This window comes from Morus notabilis, unplaced genomic scaffold, assembly GCF_000414095.1.
Source record: "Morus notabilis unplaced genomic scaffold, ASM41409v2 Scaffold223, whole genome shotgun sequence".
NCBI classification, from domain to species: domain Eukaryota; kingdom Viridiplantae; phylum Streptophyta; class Magnoliopsida; order Rosales; family Moraceae; genus Morus; species Morus notabilis.
In genome coordinates, this window is record NW_010366650.1 from 405,107 (window position 1) to 426,290 (window position 21,184).

General features: G+C 38.6%; 2 protein-coding genes across 3 annotated transcripts; both read left to right on the forward strand.

Moving 5' to 3' along the window:
* The first annotated feature begins 1,615 nt into the window (after positions 1-1,615).
* Positions 1,616-3,719, forward strand: LOC21400124. The gene is made up of 3 exons (XM_010110861.2): positions 1,616-2,004; positions 3,182-3,374; positions 3,471-3,719. The coding sequence occupies exons 1-3, from the start codon at positions 1,639-1,641 to the stop codon at positions 3,560-3,562; spliced, it is 651 nt and encodes a 216-aa protein (XP_010109163.1). The 5' UTR covers positions 1,616-1,638; the 3' UTR covers positions 3,563-3,719.
* Positions 3,720-4,500: 781 nt separating this feature from the next.
* On the forward strand, positions 4,501-21,157 carry LOC21400125 (SET and MYND domain-containing protein 4). Of its 2 annotated transcripts, none has more exons than XM_010110862.2 (15): positions 4,501-4,661; positions 4,759-4,893; positions 5,063-5,149; positions 5,473-5,544; positions 5,677-5,878; positions 5,984-6,120; positions 6,350-6,739; positions 6,857-6,991; positions 7,166-7,297; positions 18,710-18,865; positions 19,115-19,354; positions 19,498-19,664; positions 19,951-20,065; positions 20,614-20,694; positions 20,832-21,157. In XM_010110862.2, the coding sequence occupies exons 1-15, from the start codon at positions 4,533-4,535 to the stop codon at positions 21,042-21,044; spliced, it is 2,391 nt and encodes a 796-aa protein (XP_010109164.1). In that variant the 5' UTR covers positions 4,501-4,532; the 3' UTR covers positions 21,045-21,157. The 2 variants fall into 2 exon arrangements, with proteins under 2 accessions (XP_010109164.1, XP_024029703.1); XM_024173935.1 differs by having other exon boundaries at positions 19,951-20,070; positions 20,832-20,912.
* Positions 21,158-21,184: the final 27 nt, after the last annotated feature.

A 21,184-nucleotide genomic window follows, 5' to 3' on the forward strand; every position in this document is an offset into this window, starting at 1 on the left:
TCATTATTTTTGGTATAAATATTTTGTTTCTATTTAATATTTACTTACATTCTTTATTATTTATAAACCTTGTTGTTAACATGAATTTATGTTTCTTTACAGAAAATGGCGGAAGGAAATTTTCTTGATTTCCCTGATCTTGGAGATCAACCATTTTACGAGGATGAAATGTTGATGCACAACTCCAACCCCACTAAACCGGATAATGTTCTGGTTGATAATCAATCGGTACACAACGAGGAAGTTGGAGAACGTGCCAGGGAAAAAAGACCCCGAACTGATTGCACCGAAGAGCTACGACCTAATCCAAAATTAGGTGAAGTTGAAATGCGTGCGGTATGTAAGTATTGTAAAAAAAATACTTTTCTAACAAAAAAGGTGGGGGTACTAGCCATCTTAATAGACATTGAAAAGCATGTCTACCATTACACCAAGGTGGTAATGTGGACTCCCGTCAACAAACACTGTCACTCACATCACAAGGTTTACAAAATTTTACATATGATGCACAACGTGCTCGTGAGGCACTAGCTAAATTTGTAGCTAGTGCCGAATTACCTTTTTCTTTTACAGATGATTCGGCATTTGAAGAATTCTTTCAAACGGCCTTTTGTCCACAATTTTAACGGGTAAGTGAAACACAACTCGAGCTGATTATATGAAAGCTTTTTATGTAATGAGACAATCTCTGGTTGATAATTTTAAGTATTTCAATGCTTCAGTCTCTTGTACTTCTAATCTTTGGGAGGGGTGCAATAAAATTAGTTATTTATGCGTCACGGCGCATTATGTTGACGGGATTTGGCTTTTACATAAGCGAATAATTGGTTTTTGTTTATGTTCATCTTCACATAACGCAAATGCTATTTTTTCAACTATAATGGAAATTTTTAATTTTTTTGGGATTGAAGATAAAGTTTTAACAATTACTTTTGATAATGCATCAACTAACACAACTGTTATTAACATGTTTAAAGCTAATTTGAAACCAACTTTTGGTGGCGAATTTTTCATCAACGGTAGGCATGTCATATAATAAATTTAGTAGTATAAGTAGGTGTTGAATCTATTTCCCTTCAATAAAATCACATATTTTGGGGGGCATATGATATATTTCCTTTTATTTATTAAATATTACAGTAAATATTAAAATGGCAAGGACTGGCCCGTGAAGGCCTAGGCCTGGGCCCGGCCCTGGCCTTTATGGACAAGGGCTTGGGTCAGGGCTGGGCCTAAGAGTCTTTCTTCAGGCTCGGTCCAAGCACGACCCTGAATTGTTCAGGGTCATGCCTGGCCCGTGATGGGCCTGGGGTGAGATGTGTCATGTCGGTCTGACACGGCCCGTTTAACAACTCTAAGGTAGAGATATCGAACTCAAAATTATTAAAAACGCACGGTATAACAAAAAAAAAACAATTTCACTATAAGCTATGGTACCTAATTGAAATTAACCCAATGAACAATTTCTACTGTAATTTTTATATTAAAAAATAAAAAGAAGAAAAAAGATGAGTGGCGCTGTGTAAGGCTATAGGTGCATGATGACGTGTCACCTCACCCCAGCCACCAGTAATAACAAATTATCACCAAAATATGATCAAATAATCCAATCCAAACACAGCCTAAAAGCCAATAGCCATGGCCACCACCCACCTAGCCTTCCCTCTTCGTCTTCCCAACCTATCCGCCGCTCCGTACCATCATCAACCGCCACCCACCGAGTCGCTCCCCGTTTCGACTCGGGCCCGACTCGGGCTGAGGAATCTCAGCACCGCCGTTCGGTCTCTGGGCACCGACATGCTGGGCGATTTTGGGGCCAGAGACCCTTTTCCGGCGGAGATAGAAAGCAAGTTCGGAGAGAAGGTTCTGGGCAACGTCGACACGGAGCACAAGATCCTCATACCTAATTTGGCCGCTCTCTCTCTTGCCCAGCAAAGCTGCCAGCCCATCTCTCCTCTGCTCCCGCCCATGTCCGAGGACGATGCCACCAAGCTCCTCAAGAAGGTGATTTTCTTTTGTTCTTTTATTTTTTTTGGTGTGTAGATATAGTGTTCGATGAAATTACTGAATGGGAATGGCATGTATATTTTTTGTTGGCTTTGGGTTGAGCTGCAAAAAGTCTAGGGATTTTTTGGTTTTGCGTTGAAGAGTTGAGGGAAGTTTGAGTTTTTGCATTGTTGAATTGTAAAATTTTGTTTTGTGGGCAATGAAAAATTGGTTTATCCGTATTGGTAGGCAAGTAAAGCTTGTGTCTTGATAATCCATATGCGTAGAAAGAGAAGCTTTGGTTTGTCGAGAACATTATCTATGAAGTGCCCACTAAAGCTTGAACTGATAAGCCCGGGGAGTTTATGCAATTTTGAGTTGTAGGAAGACAAATCCGTCAAAATTTTCTTAATCCTCTTGTTTGTTTTTTTCAATGGGTAGATCCTGTTTTGTGGAACTAAAGCTACAGGTTTCATAAGAATCATAACATAAACGAGAAGAGAAAGTAATCTATGTGGTTGAGAACTTCAACAAAACTGCTTGTCGTTTATGCCTTGAGGGTGTTGTTTCTTCTTCAATGTGATGTTTATATCTGGAATTACTTAACAGTTTTCTTTTTCATTCACTCAAATTTGAAGATGAAATTTTTTAAAGGTTATTCTTTAAGTTTTTGGTTATTCTTTAAGTTTTTGAAATTCTTTTAACTTTTTTCGCACATGGATCACCATCATTAATAGATAGGTTGGAACAAGAATATTACCGGTATTGCATGATGATCTGGGTGTTTTTTTCCCTGGTATTTGGTTATGATTGGTATTTGTTCTGATTTGGTGAAAGATTGTTTCGAGCATTGTTAGTATTTGTTGATGATCTGGGTTTTTTTTTACTGATCTTTATCATGATTTGCTGACACTACCAAAATGCAGTTTCAGTTTTTTTAAACTGAAAATAATTTTTGAAAAAAAACTACTAAACGCATTTTCAGAAATGATTTCTGCCTGAAAATGAAAACGTTTTTATTTCCATTTTCATATAGAAAACAAAATCGTTTTGGAACAAATTTCAAACTCGCACAATAATTGTGAGTCATGATTATAATTTATTAATTCCATTAAACTTTTTTTTTATGTAGCATTAACATTTTATATGCTTTGGTTTTTGTTAAACCTAACTTGTTTTATGGTTTTGTTAATAGGTTGTTGGTTGGAGACTTATAAATGAAGATGGGGTTCTCAAACTACAATGCATGTGGAAGTTGAGAGATTATCAATGTGGTGTTGAACTTATCAATAGGATATATAAGGTTCTAGAGTCTACCGGGCATTTCCCAGACATCCACTTGGAACAAACCAATCAAATTAGAGCTGTACTTTGGACATCCTCCATTGGTAAAACTTCTCTCAACTTGCGAATTTGGTTCTCCTTAAACATAATTCATTTCTCTGCAAATTGGTTTTATGTTCCTTTTATTTTGTTTGTTGCAGGAGGATTGAGTATGAATGATTTCATTGTAGCAGCCAAACTTGATGAGATAAAAACATCAGATCTTGCCCCTAGAAAAAGAGTTTGGGCTTAGCTAAAACATGGCATTAAGTTGGGAAAGGAAATTTGTTAAGTGATTTTTTAAGTAATCGCCAAGATGATCTGTTGTTCCTGAAAGTCGAGCTACTCTTTTAAATTATTTCACTATTCTTTCTGAATCTAAAATCAGCCTTGTTCATATTGTCTAAAAAGTAGTGTTGTCACTTGTCAGCTTCATCTAATAAACAACATGTCGTTTACGTTAAAAACATGAAATCTTCCCAAAACGAGTTCTCTCTGATTTCTGGCAAAAAGATATTAAATAGATATGGAAAGACACGCTGTTTCTCGTTAAACATACACACTGGCTGTGGCCTATTGGTTCGATTCAAGCGACATCCAGCTACTTCAGTAAAAGAGAGGGCATGTCGTTCACAGGGTCGAATAAAGATATGGCTTTTAAAGACGAATATAAACGACATCTATGAGAGACAACTTAAACTTAAATGACAATTAACGAAGCGTAGAATATATCCTGGACACAAAGGAAATCTTATATAAAGACGTCGATTTATCCTTTAAAACATTTAATTTTCCAAGAACGAAAATGTCGTTAACCCCACTCGGCAAACACATCATGTCGTCTGGATCATGGAACGACAAGTTTTTTCTCGTATGACCAAAATGACATATAGGGAAACAAGGAGCCTGTTTGGTTAGAAGATTTGTTCTCTTATTCGAATTATAGCTCATGATTCGCTGCAGTATTTTCTTTCAAAAAAATACACGTAAATCAAAAATAATTCTAATCTCATAATTTTAATTTACGAACCAAACAGACTAAAGATGTCGTTTGTAAAAAAACGATATGCCGTTGCGCTTCCGACGAATGGTGTATTAATTAAAGGCCTTTTAGGTGCAAAAACGACAATTCTATACAGCCTTCTTAAACTATACGCCGCTAAGTCTAGTGACGTCTAAAAACTCCGGCTCGCCACTCGTCTCTCTGAAACTCGCCGGCGAACATGGAGAAGCTGAAATCGGCGATTCCCGAAACCCTAAAGCGCATGGTGGCCGACACCACTCCCGGCGATCTTCCCCGCACTTGTTCATCTCTTCTCGACTTCCTTCTTCATTTCCCGCCCTTTCACCACGTATCTAATGTGTCCTCTGCACACTTTTTCTTCCTCTTCGAGAACGAAATGATTTACCTTTTTCTTCAATAATTTCGCCATTTTCGTTGACTCGTAGATGGTGGAAGACTTGGCTGAATCGGAGAAGGCTCTGTGTGGCAAGAACGAGGACGAAGCTTTGCAATGGAAGCAGAAGGGAAATCGGTGCTTCGCGACTGGAGATTACTCCAATGCTTTGGCTTCTTATTCCCAGGTTCTTCTTCAGTTATCAGTTATCACAGTCTCACTAGTGAATGGAAATTAGTTAAATTTAAAGGATTATTTCAGTATATGACGTTCAAAATCAGTGCTTGAAGTTTCCATGAAAATAATAATTTATTTTTATTTATGGTTATTCATTTACTTAAACTAACGTTTCACAGGCATTGCGAGTTGCTCCTATGGATGCTGAGGACATGGATAAAAATCTAGTTGCCACTTTGTATCTGAATCGGGCTTTCGTTTTGCATGTGAGTGTATTTTTTTTTGCTTTTTTTAATTAACAAAATACAAAACTACGTAGATATGTATGCTTGTGTGTTTACATTAGTAAGTATATTAAGTTGTGAAGATTCATGTAGTTGAGTTGTATATATTATCAATGATCTAAACGAAAGCAACTACTTTATTCACTAAATGTCTAAATCCTATTTTCAAGTTTCTCAGAACAAGCAAGCTATTCCTACGGAAAATATGACTTTATACCTGAAAATAAACAAGTTTTGGAGTGAAATTTTATGCCTTTATCTTTTCAACATGCTGATTTTTGCGTTTGTTATGTGTTTTGCTTTAGAAAATGAATCTGCTAGCAGAATGCATACGAGACTGCAATCGCGCACTGCAAATTTCTCCAAGCTATTCGAAGGTGAATGCTCTTTCTAGTGGCAATTTAATTTCTTGAAAACGGGCACTTGTATCGTGCACTAGATTTATGTTAGTTCTTTGTTCTAATCTTGTTTCTACTTATCTCTAGACAGTTAGTTATCGTTTTTTGCAGGCATGGTATAGAAGAGGTATTGCTAATGCTTCTTTGGGAAATTACAAAGACGCTATCAATGACTTGAATGTGGCAAAGACTGTTGAGCTGTCATCAGGGGCGAAGAGCCAGATAGAAAGTGAGCTGAAGACACTTTCAGATGAATGTGGTAGAACGACAAATCCAGCACTTAAACATACTGTAAAGCAGTTCAATATTTTGGGTAAGATAGGTTTTATTATTGGATTCGTAATGGGTGTATGCTTTTTCAGTCGCTGTATGGTTTTCTTATATTTGAGGGCTACTTTCTAATGTTTGAATGCGGCAGCCAAAAAGGATCAAATAGCTGAAGCGGATCAAATAAAGCTACAATGTGTGAACACACCAGATAAAGCAAGGGGTATGGCTTCAACGAGTAACATTCCACCAGGCTCCTTAGTTCATACTGAAGAACCTTTTGCAACTGTATGAATAAACAACTCTCCAATCAGTTATATCCTAATTTGATTTAATCATTAAAGTTTTCTCTAGTGAACCTTAAATCCATGTAGTTGCTACCTAATTGGGCACGATAACATATTTGTCTGTCTTATTAAATTTGGGTTTAGAAATTTGTTTGGTCATCTACTGTCGTTTGTCACGTTTTTTTCAATAATAAGAGATATCGGCTTGACTTGGACCTACACTTTTGCAGGTAATATTGAAGAGTTGTCGGGAAACTCATTGCCATTACTGCTTGAATGAACTACCAGTTGATAAAGTTCCTTGTACTTCATGCTCGATACCCGTTTACTGCTCCTTGAATTGTCAACTACGTGCAGGAGGGAAATTGTTTAGTTTCCCAAAGAGTCATGGAATTCAAAAAGGTCTATCCAACAATCTTGAAAAGTATGTTGCAGAGATCACTTTAGGCGCAAACTCAGAAACAGACATTGAGCATATACCTGAACATAGACACGAATGTCATGGTGTATCATGGCCTTCAGTATTGCCATCAGAGATAGTTTTGGCTGGTCGAGCATTTGTGAAGTCCATAATGCAAAGAAGAGGTTCCCTGGAGATTGCTAATCTCATTGAAATTTTGGTACATTTCATAAGTCGGCACTATATTGAACAGTAACTAGTTCAGTTCAGTCAATTGTGTCACTGTTCTATGAATGGATTTGAATTGGAAGCTCGTGATCTCTATCATTTTCTGCAGGACCTTTCTCACCATTATTCTCAAATGTCTCCTGAAAGCAGATTGGAGGTACAAATATATTCCACCGTATTGTTATGTTGTCTGCAGCGCTCCAGTGACCTTGAAATTCAGATTAATGGGTTCTCTATAGCACAGGTCTCTCTCTCAGAATCAATAGTATTATTATCATGTTTCAACATCGTGTTGTTATTAGGAAAATCATTTTTTAACAGATATCTCTACATTTTTTTGTTGCCAAGATCATAATCATTTTTTATTTTTATTTTAATTGTTATCTATTTTAACATTCAATTATCTATATGGTTTCAGGTTGTCATTATTATATCTCAAATTAGGGTGAACTCTATGGCAATCACTCGTATCAAATCCATTGATGTTAATGGAATTGTAGATCAGTTTGGAAAATTTTCATCCGGAGCTCTAACTAGTAACGTGGAACAGGTCCACATTTCTGTTTCCTTTTGTTCCTCAACCACTTGATAAATTTGATAATACTTCTCCAACAATGAAATTTACTCTGTTGAGTACAACCTGTTAATACTTGTCTAACCATATTATAATCTGTTGATTAAGTATGATTTTCAGAAGCATGATACCTTTTGTGATATATGCATGGAAGCCTGATTTCACTTGTAGTTGAGAAAAGAATTATACCTTGTGTTTGTGGTAAAATTAGAGCTATGGTGATTTTCTTATTACTAGGACAAGGTGTATATGAGATAAATTTAGTGGAGGAAGAGGTCATATGGTATGTGGCTCCTGAGTCCATTATCCATGTACTATGAATAGCATTATCCGAGGCAATAAGAGCACAAGGGTCGGAGGATATACCTGATAAGGCCAGGTTACAAGTCCCTGCCACCATGGGTGATTGCTTATCTAGTGTCCCCAAGAAACTCCTCAATCTCTCAATATCTTCTTTGTTGAACTCCAGTGATGTTTCTGAGTTGTTGTTGCTATTGTCGGTAGTCTGTACTCTAGCCGTGTGAACTTGAATTTGTTGTCCTCTCCCTTGTCCATTTCTTCCTGTCCCATTCTTATTGGGAACTTGCGGCCTACCATGAAGTTTCCAGCACTTCTCTTTGGTGTGGCAAGCCTTTTTACAGTAAGTGCACCATAGGTTGTCTCTGTTAAAAGGCTTTGACTGATATGGCTGTTTATTTTCTACGGTAAGAGACTGTTCTAACATGACATTCTGTTAGGCCCATAATTACTTATGTTAGACGTGGGAATAAGAGGGCAGGGGCAGTTTAGTCTTTTGGGTGTTTTATGGATTTAGGGCTTTAGTATAAAGAGGACATTAGCAAGTAATTAGGTTTATGTTGAGTTTTGTCAAGTTATTAGGAGTAATTTGGAGTATTGGAGAGATTGACCTACCTTGTAGGTCAGAATTTGTATTTCCGTCGATTGAATAATAACAATAAGTCCTAATTCAGTCCTAATCCCAATTGATTCTTCTTTGAGTTCTATCAAATTGGTATCAGAGCAAATTCCTGGGACAATGGCAGCGAGGAAGGTGGACGCGCTAGAAGAGAAATTAGAAGCGGAGGTTGGATCGCTCAAGACCACCATCGACGAGCGATTCAACACCGTCCAACAACAATTTGCGTCTCTTGAAGCCATGTTGCTGAAATTAACGGAGCTCCACCTCAACCCACCACCGGTAGCAGCGGCGAGCCACGGCGGCGCGGCAGGAGAAGGGTCCGGTGGTACGGAACCCGAGGTCGGCGACGGCGCAGAGGGAGGAGGGTTGGAATCCGCCCGTTTGGCCGGCCAGAGGCGGCGGGACGCGGCCGATTTGCTGGGGGCGAGGGGGGGCCAGGCGAGGCGGCCTAGGGTTTGGGGCGCCGGGATTTGGTGTTGGCGCCGCCATGGGGCGCGCCAGGGCTGGGGATGGCTGGGCACGATGTTTCAGCGCCGTGGTGGGGAGATCCGGGACCTGGGCAGGTCGGATCTGGGGCTGGGCACGCTGGGCAGGCCGGATTTGGGGCTGGGCAGGGCGGATCCGGACCCGGGCAGGGTGGATTTGGGGGCATACGGCCGGGAGGAGGAATTTCCGGGGAGAGGGGGAGTGGGTATGACGGAATCGCGGCTGGGCAAGGTGGAATTGGGGCTGGGTCTGCCGGATTTATGGAGAATGGAGGAGAATCGGGAGGATGGAGGCCTCCAATGGCGCGAAATTGGACTGGGCATACCCAATTTGGGGCGGATTCTAGGGTACGGAAGTTGAAAATGCCCATTTTCGAGGGCGAGGATGCCTATGGATGAGTGTATAGGGTAGAATGCTATTTCGCCATCGATGGACTCTCAGAGAGGGAAAAACTGATGGCGGCAGCTTTATGTTTGGAGGGAAAGGCCCTTGTGTGGTTTCAATGGGGAGAACAACGGCAACCATTGAGAACTTGGGGTGAATTTAAGGACCGGCTGCTGCAGCGATTTCAAGCCACTCAAGAGGGAGATCTACATAAACAGTTTTTTGCCCTGATCCAGGATAAGACAGTCATGGAGTATAGGGAGAAGTTCGAGCTGCTATCGGGTCGCTTAGGGGAAATCTCATAAGCGGTGTTGGAAGGGAATTTTATGAAGGGACTGAAGCCGGAGATCCGAGCGGCGCTACGTTTGCTGAGACCGAGAGGGTTAGGAGAGACGATGGAGTTGGCATAGATGATTGAGGATAAGAATGCAATGGTGCGGGTCAATAGGAGCAACACAGTCGGCTTTTCATACCAAAACAGCGCACCACCAGGAGGGCAGAAAACTTAGACGTTGGGATTACAAAGAGAAACCCAAAAGGATCGGGATAGTGGGGTACGTCCGGGAGTGACTTTCAAGCGCCTCACTGAGACAGAGATTCAGGACAAGAGGGCGAAGGGGTTGTGCTTTCAATGCGATGAGAAATTTTCCCCAGGGCACCAATGTAAGGACCGATCACTACAAGTCCTGACTGTGTGTGATGACGAGGAAGGCGGGGAAGCAGCTGAAGAAGAAGAGTTGATGGAGGAAGAACACCTGCATTTAGATGTGGCTGAGGTGTCGCTCAATTCAGTGGTGGGGTTCACGCCGAGCCATTCCATGAAGATTAAGGGTAGGATTGGAGAGCAAGATGTGGTAGTGTTAGTTGACAGTGGGGCCACACACAATTTCATTTCCAACCGCGTGGTGGAAAAGATAGGGCTCTAGTTGACTGACACTGGGAGTTTGGGGTGACCTTGGTAACCGGAGTGTTAGAAACGAGCCGAGGAATCTGCAAAGGGGTGATTTTGTTGCTCCAGGGAATTCAAGTGTTAGACGATTTCCTACCCCTGGATTTGGGAAGCACATACGTGATTTTGGGTATGAAGTGGCTTCAAATGTTGGGAGCGATGAAGGTGAATTGGAAGCTGTTGAGTATGGAGTTTCAGGTGGGAAACCAACCAGTAATTCTGAGAGGCGATCCGAGTCTGTGCCGAGCCTTGGTGTCACTGAAAACCATGGTGAAGGCGATTAAGGATGAGGGGGGAGGATTCTTGGTGGAGTTGCAGAGTCTTGAGGGAAGGCAGCCAGAGACGGCTGAGGAGGTACCGGAACCAATACAGGAGCTCCTAGACCAATTTGAGGGGGTGTTTCAAATGCCACAGGGTCTTCCTCCACAGCGGGGCCATGAACACGCTATAGTCTTGAAAGAGGAAACTCTTCCTATCAGTATCAGGCCGTGCAGGTACCCACAGATTCAGAAGGATGTAATAGAGAGGGTTAGGGAGATGTTGGACACATGCATTATACAACCCAGTGTGAGTCCATTTTCAAGCCCAATTCTGTTGGTCAAGAAGAAAGATAGAAGTTGGCAGTTGCCACCCTCTACAACGATTCATCCAGTTTTTCATGTATCTCAGTTGCATCGGGCGATCGGCGAACATACATCATCTTCTTCATTACCACCAACATTGACAGAGGATATGGAAGTGGTGATGGAACCGTCCGCTTTAGAAGGCGTGCGTTAGGGAGCAACAGGTCATAAGGAGGTGCTGATTAGATGGAAGAACTTGCCAGATTACGAGGCAACATGGGAGCCATTTGAAGTAATTCAACAGCAATTTCTTGAATTCCACCTTGGGGACAAGGTGTCTTTTTGGGAGGGGAGTAATGTTAGGCCTATAATTACTTATGTTAGACGTGGGAATAAGAGGGCAGGGGCAGTTTAGTCTTTTGGGTGTTTTATGGATTTAGGGCTTTAGTATAAAGAGGGCATTAGCAAGTAATTAGGTTTATGTTGAGTTTTATCAAGTTATTAGGAGTAATTAGGAGTATTGGAGAGATTGACCTACCTCTCGAATTGTAGGTCAGAATTTGTATTTCCGTCGATTGAATAATAACAATAAGTCCTAATTCAGCCCTAATCCCAATTGATTCTTCTCTGAGTCCTATCACATTCTTCTCACTTGTTCTTGTCACCAATGCAGAGCTCTCAACATAAGCATTTTCAATCATGACTCATCTCCTTCTTTCTTCGGCCCGGATTATAGATATTGTCTCATTAAGAGATGGCAAATCCTCCTTGCCAAGAACTTGAACTCTCACTGCATCAAATTCCATATTAAGACCTGTCAAGAAATCATAAATTCTGTCTTTTTCAACGAACCTTTTAAGAGTGGCTACATCCTCTATGCACTTCATTTGGATGCATCGATAATGATCCATTTCTTGCCAAAGGCTTTGCAATAGACTAGAATATTCAGTAACCGTTCAGCTTCCCTATTTTGTTGCAGCAATTTTAGTTTTGATCTCATAGATTTGTGCAGCATCTCGAACCTTTGAGTACGTTTGTGCGACTGCATCCCAAATCTCCTTAGCGCTATTAAGAAACATGCAGGTATCGCTAATCTCTGGAGACATAGAGTTCCAAAGCCAAGACATCACCATCGAATCTTCTTCATCCCACGCATCGAACTTCGGATCTCTCCTTTTTGGACCGGTACCAAGCAAGTGGCTCAGCTTTCCTTTGCCCTTTAAGTGTGTCCGCACCAGTTGAGACCACCTCAAATAGTACCTTCCATTCGGCTTGTACACTGCCTGAATATTAGGCAGTTCTCGGACATCATAGCGGCTGTCTTCGGTTGGCTGAACCCCGATTACTTGAGATTCATATGTATGACTATCTCCAGCGTTTTTTGACATGATTCAAGCGGAATGAAGAGAAGAAAGACAACAAGAAAGAATGCTAGAAAAAAACTTGCAATAGGGTCAAGACAGTGAATCGATTGACAAAAGGAATAAATTATGGAACGAGAACCAGGATCGATTGACAAAGGAATAAATTATGGAATGAAAACCAAAATCGACTGACAAAGGAATAAATTCTGGAATGAGAACCATAATCGTTTGACAAAGGAATAAATTATGGAATGAGAACCAGAAAAACACAACAAGGATCGATAAACAGAAGCTATGAAATCCCTAGGAAAAACTAAAATCCCTAGAGCTCTAATACCATCTCAGAATTCAGAGTACATAAGATGATGAAAATCGATCAAAAGTGTCTTATTACAAGGGGCTGTTTACATGTATATATAATTACACCATAGAGACTAATTAAGGAAAGAATAAACAAGAATCTCCTAATTTACAAATTAGAGAAGTCAACTCTCCTAGAATCCGGAAACAATAAAACCAGAAACACAATCAATCAATTACACAGTTTCCTAAAATAGGAAAAACGTGTTCTTTCCAATGGTAAGAAGAGAAGTAAGGGATATATGAGATTTAGGACTTATAAGGTTAAGAATACTTGATTGAAATTTGAAGAAGGAAAAGGTAAAGGAGAAGAAAGTACTAAGAGGGAGATGAGGGGAATGAGAGTTTGTTGATCTCTCTAGCTGGTTGTGTCTTGTTTCTTCAAAATGACTGAGTATTTATAGACTTCTTGCTCCTAAAAACCTCCAAAACCAGCCCTTTGATTTCTGTAGTGGCTTCCTTGAAACAGAATTAAGTTTTGCATGCCTTTGAAGCTGTCATTGAGGCTAGTCAGGTGTCCAACACCATTTGACACTTGTTCTTGAGGTTGGTTAGGTGTCAAGGACCTTTTGACACTTGTTCTTGAGGCTGGGCAGGTGTCAAAGACCCTTGACACTTGTTCTTGAAGCTGTCTAGATGTTGAAGCGTTGTTTGAAACCTAATTTTCTGGTGTCCAACTGATAGGCTTTAAGATATTTGGTTTTCTTTATCATACCAGCACTTTTTAACCCTTTTGTGGCTGCTCTTTTACACATATTATTTTAAACTAATTTCAGTAATAACACTTTTTTTTACTCCAAAACATTAAGTCTCCTGAATTATAATGAATAATTAATTCATTCTAGATCATCTATACAACCCCCTGTTCATCCTTTTCATCCATCAACATGCACTTTTGTTTCATTTATACTTTCTTTTGCTTGAACACTCAAATGGCCAACTATAACCATAGAGCTTCTTCTTCAAGAGCTAATCCATATGAGCTTCCAGCCCTTCCTTCTTTTCCCAAAGTGAGGAGAAATCCAAATAGAGCCACTATGTTGTACGAGCACGTCGATGCCCTTGACAACTAATTCTCTGATCACATGCTCAAACTCAAGCTCATTTGGAGTACTACTCGCAAAGAGTGGCGGAATTGGAAACGCAAATTGCTCATGCGTTCCAATGTATCTCGGAAATTCAAGTGTACGTGGAGGTCAAAATATCCTAACTCAAATCGAAATTGGTTAGCACTAAGGCTAAACTTAGTGTAGCTTATATTGAGATTCAATGTTGGAGGGATTAATATTGGAATCTCCAAGAGAATGGGGTCGCAGTCCCTATTTACACCCAGCCCTCGACTTCTTTTGGTTGTCCTCATTCATCCAACCGCTGATCCTTTCGTGGAGCTCTACGAGGTTGTAATAACGGATTCCATAGGTGATGCATGATGGCTGTGACATCTACTAAGAAGAGCTGTAGGAAAGCATAATGAAAGGTGCATTTATTAGTTCCTTAATTTTGTAAGAATTTTCTCATAAATAAAGTTCTTTCTACGTTTTTTTTTTTTTTAAATATTATTACTAACACAAACCATTGAAAACTCAAAAGTTTGCTTCCTCAACTAAGACATTTTTAAGAGCCACACCCAATGTCAGATTCCGTAATCAGTATGTTTTCTGTTTAAAACACAAGACTAACAATATGCTTTCAATATAATTTTCTTTATAATGTTTAAAAGCACAGCAGAACCTGTTATTAGCTGTTTTTAAAATTAAAAAAACAAAACAAAAACAGACAAATCAAAACAAACAAAAAAAACCCAAAAAACAAAAAACAAAAAAAAGAAGAAACAACTAGTAAACCTGCTGACCCATTCTACCATATCAAACAGGACAAACAATGAAGCGTCTACATGCATAGCCACCAAAAAAAGAGATTGATGCAGGGGCATTAGTTATCTGTTATGTGTCCTTAATTACTTTTGTCACTTGTCATTTTTATGGTCTTGGAGTCTTTTTGTTTTTACTCTTTTGGGACTTGTTTTTATGGTCGTTTGTTAACTTTGTTTGGCTGGACTCTTTTTAGGGCAAGAAGTTTGCCCTTTATGGATGATTAATCAATAATAATATTCATGAAACAAATGAAACTTGTGCCTTTTCTTCTCTGTGGATTTGGTTAATTGTAGGTACGTTGGACTTTGGGTTTATTTCCCTTTTCTCCGTCCAGTGCTAGCTGGAAGAACTTTACTATTGTTGCACTAGCTTTATTTATGAGAACTAGCTTTATTTGTAAGAACTAATAAATGTTCCTAGTAGATGTCACAGCCATCATGCATTACTCTCATGAAAGCTGTTATTACGACCTCACAGAGCTCCATGAAAGGATTGGCGGTTAGATGAATGAGGACCGTCGAAGTAAGTTGAGGGCTAGGTGTAAATAGGGACTGCAACTACATTCTCTCAGAGATTCCAATATATATCCCTCTAACATTGAATCTCAATATAAGCTGCACTAAGTTTAGTCTCAATGCTAGCCAATTTCGATTCAAGTTGGGAGATTTTGGCCTCCACGTACACTTGAATTTCTGAGATGCATTTGAACGCATGAGCAATTTGCGTTTCCAATTCCGCCACTCTTTGCTAGTAGTACTCTAAATGAGCTCGAGTTTGAACATGATGATCGGAGAGTTGGTTGTTAAGGACGTCGATGTGCTCGTACAATTTAGTGGCTCTATTGGATTTCTCCTCACTTCGGGAAAAGAAGGAAGGGCTGGAAGCTCATATGGATTAGCTCTTGAAGAAGAAGCTCTATTGTTACGGTTAGTCACTTGATTGTTCAAAGGAAAGTAAGGATAAATGAAACTAGAGTGCATGTTGGTGGTTGAGAAGGATGACGAGAGGGTTTTATAGATGAATTGTAATGAATGTTTTATTTATTAAAATTCAGGGGACTAAATGTTTTGGAGTAAAAAAAAAGTGTTATAACTAAAATTATTTTTAAAAAATATAATAATAAAAGTTGTTTGTAAAAAAGCAGCCACAAGAGGATTAAGAAGTGCTGGTATGATGAAGAAAACCAAATATTTTAAGACCTCACAGAGCTCCATGAAAGGATTGGCGGTTGGATGAATGAGGACCGTCGAAGTAAGTTGAGGGCTAGGTGTAAATAGGGACTGCAACTACATTCTCTCAGAGATTCCAATATATATCCCTCCAACACTGAATCTCAATATAAGCTGCACTAAGTTTAGTCTCAATGCTAGCCAATTTTGATTCAAGTTGGGAGATTTTGGCCTCCACGTACACTTGAATTTCTGAGATGCATTTGAACGCATGAGCAATTTGCGTTTCCAATTCCGCCACTCTTTGCTAGTAGTACTCTAAATGAGCTCGAGTTTGAACATGATGATCGGAGAGTTGGTTGTTAAGGACGTCGATGTGCTCGTACAATTTAGTGGCTCTATTGGATTTCTCCTCACTTCGGGAAAAGAAGGAAGGGCTGGAAGCTCATATGGATTAGCTCTTGAAGAAGAAGCTCTATTGTTACGGTTAGTCACTTGATTGTTCAAAGGAAAGTAAGGATAAATGAAACTAGAGTGCATGTTGGTGGTTGAGAAGGATGACGAGAGGGTTTTATAGATGAATTGTAATGAATGTTTTATTTATTACAATTCAGGGGACTAAATGTTTTGGAGTAAAAAAAGTGTTATAACTAAAATTATTTTTAAAAAATATAATAATAAAAGTTGTTTGTAAAAAAGCAGCCACAAGAGGATTAAGAAGTGCTGGTATGATGAAGAAAACCAAATATTTTAAGACCTCACAGAGCTCCATGAAAGGATTGGCGGTTGGATGAATGAGGACCGTCGAAGTAAGTTGAGGGCTAGGTGGAAATAGGGACTGCAACTACATTCTCTCAGAGATTCCAATATATATCCCTCCAACACTGAATCTCAATATAAGCTGTACTGAGTTTAGTCTCAATGCTAGCCAATTTTGATTCAAGTTGGGAGATTTTGGCCTCCACGTACACTTGAATTTCTTAGATGCATTTGAACGCATGAGCAATTTGCGTTTCCAATTCCGCCACTCTTTGCTAGTAGTACTCTAAATGAGCTCGAGTTTGAACATGATGATCGGAGAGTTGGTTGTTAAGGACGTCGATGTGCTCGTACAATTTAGTGGCTCTATTGGATTTCTCCTCACTTCGGGAAAAGAAGGAAGGGCTGGAAGCTCATATGAATTAGCTCTTGAAGAAGAAGCTCTATTGTTACAGTTAGTCATTTGATTGTTTAAGGGAAAGTAAGGATAAATGAAACTAGAGTGCATGTTGGTGGTTGAGAAGGATGACGAGAGGGTTTTATAGATGAATTGTAATGAATGTTTTATTTATTACAATTCAGGGGACTAAATGTTTTGGAGTAAAAAAAAAGTTTTATAACTAAAATTATTTTTAAAAAATATAATAATAAAAGTTGTTTGTAAAAAAGCAGCCACAAGAGGATTAAGAAGTGTTGGTATGATGAAGAAAACCAAATATTTTAAGACCTCACAGAGCTCCATGAAAGGATTGGCGGTTGGATGAATGAGGACCGTCGAAGTAAGTTGAGGGCTAGGTGTAAATAGGGACTGCAACTACATTCTCTCAGAGATTCCAATATATATCCCTCCAACACTGAATCTCAATATAAGCTGCACTAAGTTTAGTCTCAATGCTAGCCAATTTTGATTCAAGTTGGGAGATTTTGGCCTCCACGTACACTTGAATTTCTGAGATGCATTTGAATGCATGAGCAATTTGCGTTTCCAATTCCGCCACTCTTTGCTAGTAGTACTCTAAATGAGCTCGAGTTTGAACATGATGATCGGAGAGTTGGTTGTTAAGGACGTCGATGTGCTCGTACAATTTAGTGGCTCTATTGGATTTCTCCTCACTTCGGGAAAAGAAGGAAGGGCTGGAAGCTCATATGAATTAGCTCTTGAAGAAGAAGCTCTATTGTTACAGTTAGTCATTTGATTGTTTAAGGGAAAGTAAGGATAAATGAAACTAGAGTGCATGTTGGTGGTTGAGAAGGATGACGAGAGGGTTTTATAGATGAATTGTAATGAATGTTTTATTTATTACAATTCAGGGGACTAAATGTTTTGGAGTAAAAAAAGTGTTATAACTAAAATTATTTTTAAAAAATATAATAATAAAAGTTGTTTGTAAAAAAGCAGCCACAAGAGGATTAAGAAGTGTTGGTATGATGAAGAAAATCAAATATTTTAAGACCTTATCAGCTGGACAACAGAAAATCAGGTTTCAAACGACGCTTCAACAGCTGGACAGCTTAAATAATAAGTGTCAAGGGTCTTTGACACCTGCCCAACCTCAAAAACAAGTGTCAAAGGGTCCTTGACACCTGACCAACCTCAAAAACAAGTGTCAAATGGTGTTGGACACTTGACTAGCTTCAAAGGCATGCAAAACCTGATCGGTTTCAAGGAAACCACTATAGAAATCAAAGGGCTGGTTTTGGAGGTTTTTAGGAGCAAGAAGTCTATAAATACTCTGTCATTTTAGAGAAACAAGACACAACTAGCCATAGAGAAATTGACAAACTCTCATTCCCCTCATCTCCCTCTTAGTTCTTTCTTCTCCTTTACCTCTTCCTTCCTTCCGCAAATTGCAGCCTAGTATCTTAACATTCTAAGTCCTAAATCTATATATCCTTTACTTCTCTTCTTATCCTAAACAACAAAAAAAGTTCCTATAGAGATGAAACAAAATCAAGAATCTAGTCTAAGAGCTATTGAGCTACAAACCCTAAAATGTCAGTTATGTTTGTGGTGTTACATGTACACTTAAAAGATAAGTCTTTCTAATAAAGTTATTCATAATCTAATTCCTACTTGTTTCATTTTGCTCTTATCTCTTCACTTTATTTCGGCTTTTTTTTTTTATTTTTACATTTTATGCATTTTTTTTTCCCGAATGGTATTTAATTTTTTTTTTTTTCATTTACTTTATGTTATTTTCTAGTTCCATGAATTGGTCCATGCCGCATTTCATCTATTTTAGTTAATTAATCCAGTTATCTGGTCCTGTTATTTTATTTTCTAATTAATCCAATTACCTGGGCTTTTTATTTTACTTTCAAGTCGATCCAATTACCTGCTCTTGTTATTTAATTTTTGTCTAATTCCAATTAGCTACTCATGTTTATTATTTTTCAATTTTTCATTCTTTTTTTTATGCACTTTTACTTTTATTAGTTAAATACCCTTAATGTTTAATGCTTATCATTTTTATTAGCGTCAAAAATAGTAGTTCTAATTTTACCGCAAACACATGGCAACTTGTAAGTCATACTTATCAACATTTTTGTTACTTTCCCAGGTTAAAGTAGGTCAAGCTATTTATAAGGCTGGAAGTTTGTTAAACCATTCTTGCCAGCCCAACATTCATGCCTATTTCCTTTCACGTACACTCTTCATTCGAACAACAGAAACTGTAGCAGCTGGGTGTCCCCTGGAGTTGTCCTATGGTCTACAGGTATGCTGCCTCTCAACAAGTGGGGTGGGGCTTCACTCAGTTTTGGGGCAATATGAGAAAATGCCATTGTTTTCTTTGTCTTTCTATCTTCCTGGAATTGCTTAGCAAGATTTCTTTGTTTTTTCTTCGGTCACAATTATAGTATATGGTGTACAAATTTTGGTAGCCCTTCTCTTTCCTAGGCTAGATACTAGTATCGTGTTGTCAATTGTGTGATGCGTGATTGAGATGTTTGGTCTTCTCTTACAGGTTGGGCAGTGGGACTGTAAAGATCGTATCAAGTTGCTGGAAGATGAGTACTCATTTCGATGTCAGTGTCGTGCTTGTTTGAAAGCAAATTTCTCTGACCTTGTTCTACACGCTTTCCATTGTATCAAACCAAATTGTTCCGGTATAGTAGTGGACAGCGGTGTTCTGAACTGTGAAAAGCATAAAATTGAGCAACTCTATGACATTGTGGGTACAAGCAACTGGGAACCTCATTTCCAGGTATTCTATGTTCACGCTGTTTTATTTTGACTGTAAGAAGACATCTGACGACCATGATATGGATCATATAAGTTGCGTTGATTTAGATTCTCTTCTTGCAAGCCATTTTCTTCACTTTCTTCTTCTTTCAACGTTCTTAACAGGTTGAGAATTTTAACAGTGATTATGCCAATGAAGTGATGCTAGATGCATTTTTAGACAGCAACAGTTCATCCAATGTAAATCCTGGGAATTGTCTGAAATGTGGCTCCTACTGTGATCTAGAAACTTCTCGTGCAACAGTAAATAAAGCTTGGAAATGTATCAGAAGGTACAAGTCTGAAATTTGGTTCCTATCTTATTCATTATCTATTAAATAGGGAAAGTTGCAAAACTCCCTTTTATAATAGTCACCTTTCTACTATTGACCTCCTTAATCATAACTGCCCCTTTATTAGAATAGATCAACTTAAGCAGTTTAAACAAAAGGGGCAATACTGAACAAAGGGAGTAATATTGATTTCACATTGAATTTTAAGAGTCAATTCTGGAAAAACCAATGGGCATATATGCTACCTTCAGTCTGTATACTTTAAAGACACTTCAATTCTTGACAGGTTACAGGATGGTATAGTTTCAGAAGATATATCTAGTTCCGAACTATCAGATACCCTAACATCTCTTGATTTGCTGAAATCAACTCTGCATGCATATAATAGGAGAATCGCAGAGGTAAGGTTTAGACTTCTATCCATATATTAATCTCTATTGGATTCGTTTTCTAATATATAAATACCTAGACTTTGTTTGATTTTTATTTCCTTCTTAACTTGGTTGTTGGATTTAGACTTTACTCTTTAAAAGTGGAGTCAAATATGAACTTACACTAAAGCCTGAGACCTCTTAGTCTACTGACATTGGGGGGTTTGAATGGGGGTCGCAGGTTCAATCCTGTATTTTATCAATATATATATATATATATATATGAACTTACATTAGGCTATGCTTGCAACCACAAATGGAGCTTACGTGTGGATATTCATAGATGTTACCAAACATTGGATGGTAGAAGCCACATGATTCCACCTCATTGGATGGTTAAAAAACTAAAATTTGTTTTTTTTTTAAAAAAACAAAACAAAACAAAACGTTGGAAGCTAAGTTATATAAATTCTTGGTTCAACTTCATTATGCATAAAATATTTTGGTGACCGTAATTCATAGATTTGCTTAAAAAAAACACGAGATTAATTTATTAATGGTTTGTTTGATATTGGTAGGTGGAAGACATTCTTGCGCAGGCCTTTTGTATGGTTGGGGACTTACAACTTGCAAGGGACCACTGTAAAGCATCAATAGAGGTAACGCATATGTTATTACATTACATATTATATCATTACACTTGGTTCTTTGTCCAATTATTATGGGTCTGAATAATTTACCTCAATGATTACTAATTAATCATGAGTATGATATTTTCATTTTTTTTCTCTAACAGATCTTAGAAAAGCTCTACACTTGTAATCATATTGTCATTGGACATGAACTTGTGAAGCTCTCATCCATTCAGCTGTCCTTGAATGATCCTGCTGCCGTTGACAGCATAAATCGAGTGGTCAAGATTTTTTCATGTTATTATGGATCGGATGCGGACTTCATATTTCCTCATCTACAGTTCCTTCGAAAAGAAACAGAAAAATTTTCATTGTAAAAAACCAAGTAATTTGATTTTAATTTTATCTTTTTGAAAATGCCCATTTGAATACCAGTTGCATGGAGCCTTGTGAAAAATTGCATTCGTTATTCAAGTAGCCCGGGTTTACAAAAGCAGTGGTTAGTCGACTGAACAAA

Bases quoted from the DNA above. Each gene is read 5' to 3' on its own strand.
- LOC21400125 (XM_010110862.2), top strand. From the start codon at position 4,533: ATGGAGAAGCTGAAATCGGCGATTCCCGAAACCCTAAAGCGCATGGTG. The intron at 4,894-5,062 runs GTTCTTCTTCAG...AACGTTTCACAG, and splicing joins CTTTGGCTTCTTATTCCCAG to GCATTGCGAGTTGCTCCTAT. The intron at 5,879-5,983 runs GTAAGATAGGTT...TGAATGCGGCAG, and splicing joins AAAGCAGTTCAATATTTTGG to CCAAAAAGGATCAAATAGCT.
- LOC21400124 (XM_010110861.2), top strand. From the start codon at position 1,639: ATGGCCACCACCCACCTAGCCTTCCCTCTTCGTCTTCCCAACCTATCC. The intron at 2,005-3,181 runs GTGATTTTCTTT...TTTTGTTAATAG, and splicing joins CCACCAAGCTCCTCAAGAAG to GTTGTTGGTTGGAGACTTAT. The intron at 3,375-3,470 runs GTAAAACTTCTC...TGTTTGTTGCAG, and splicing joins ACTTTGGACATCCTCCATTG to GAGGATTGAGTATGAATGAT.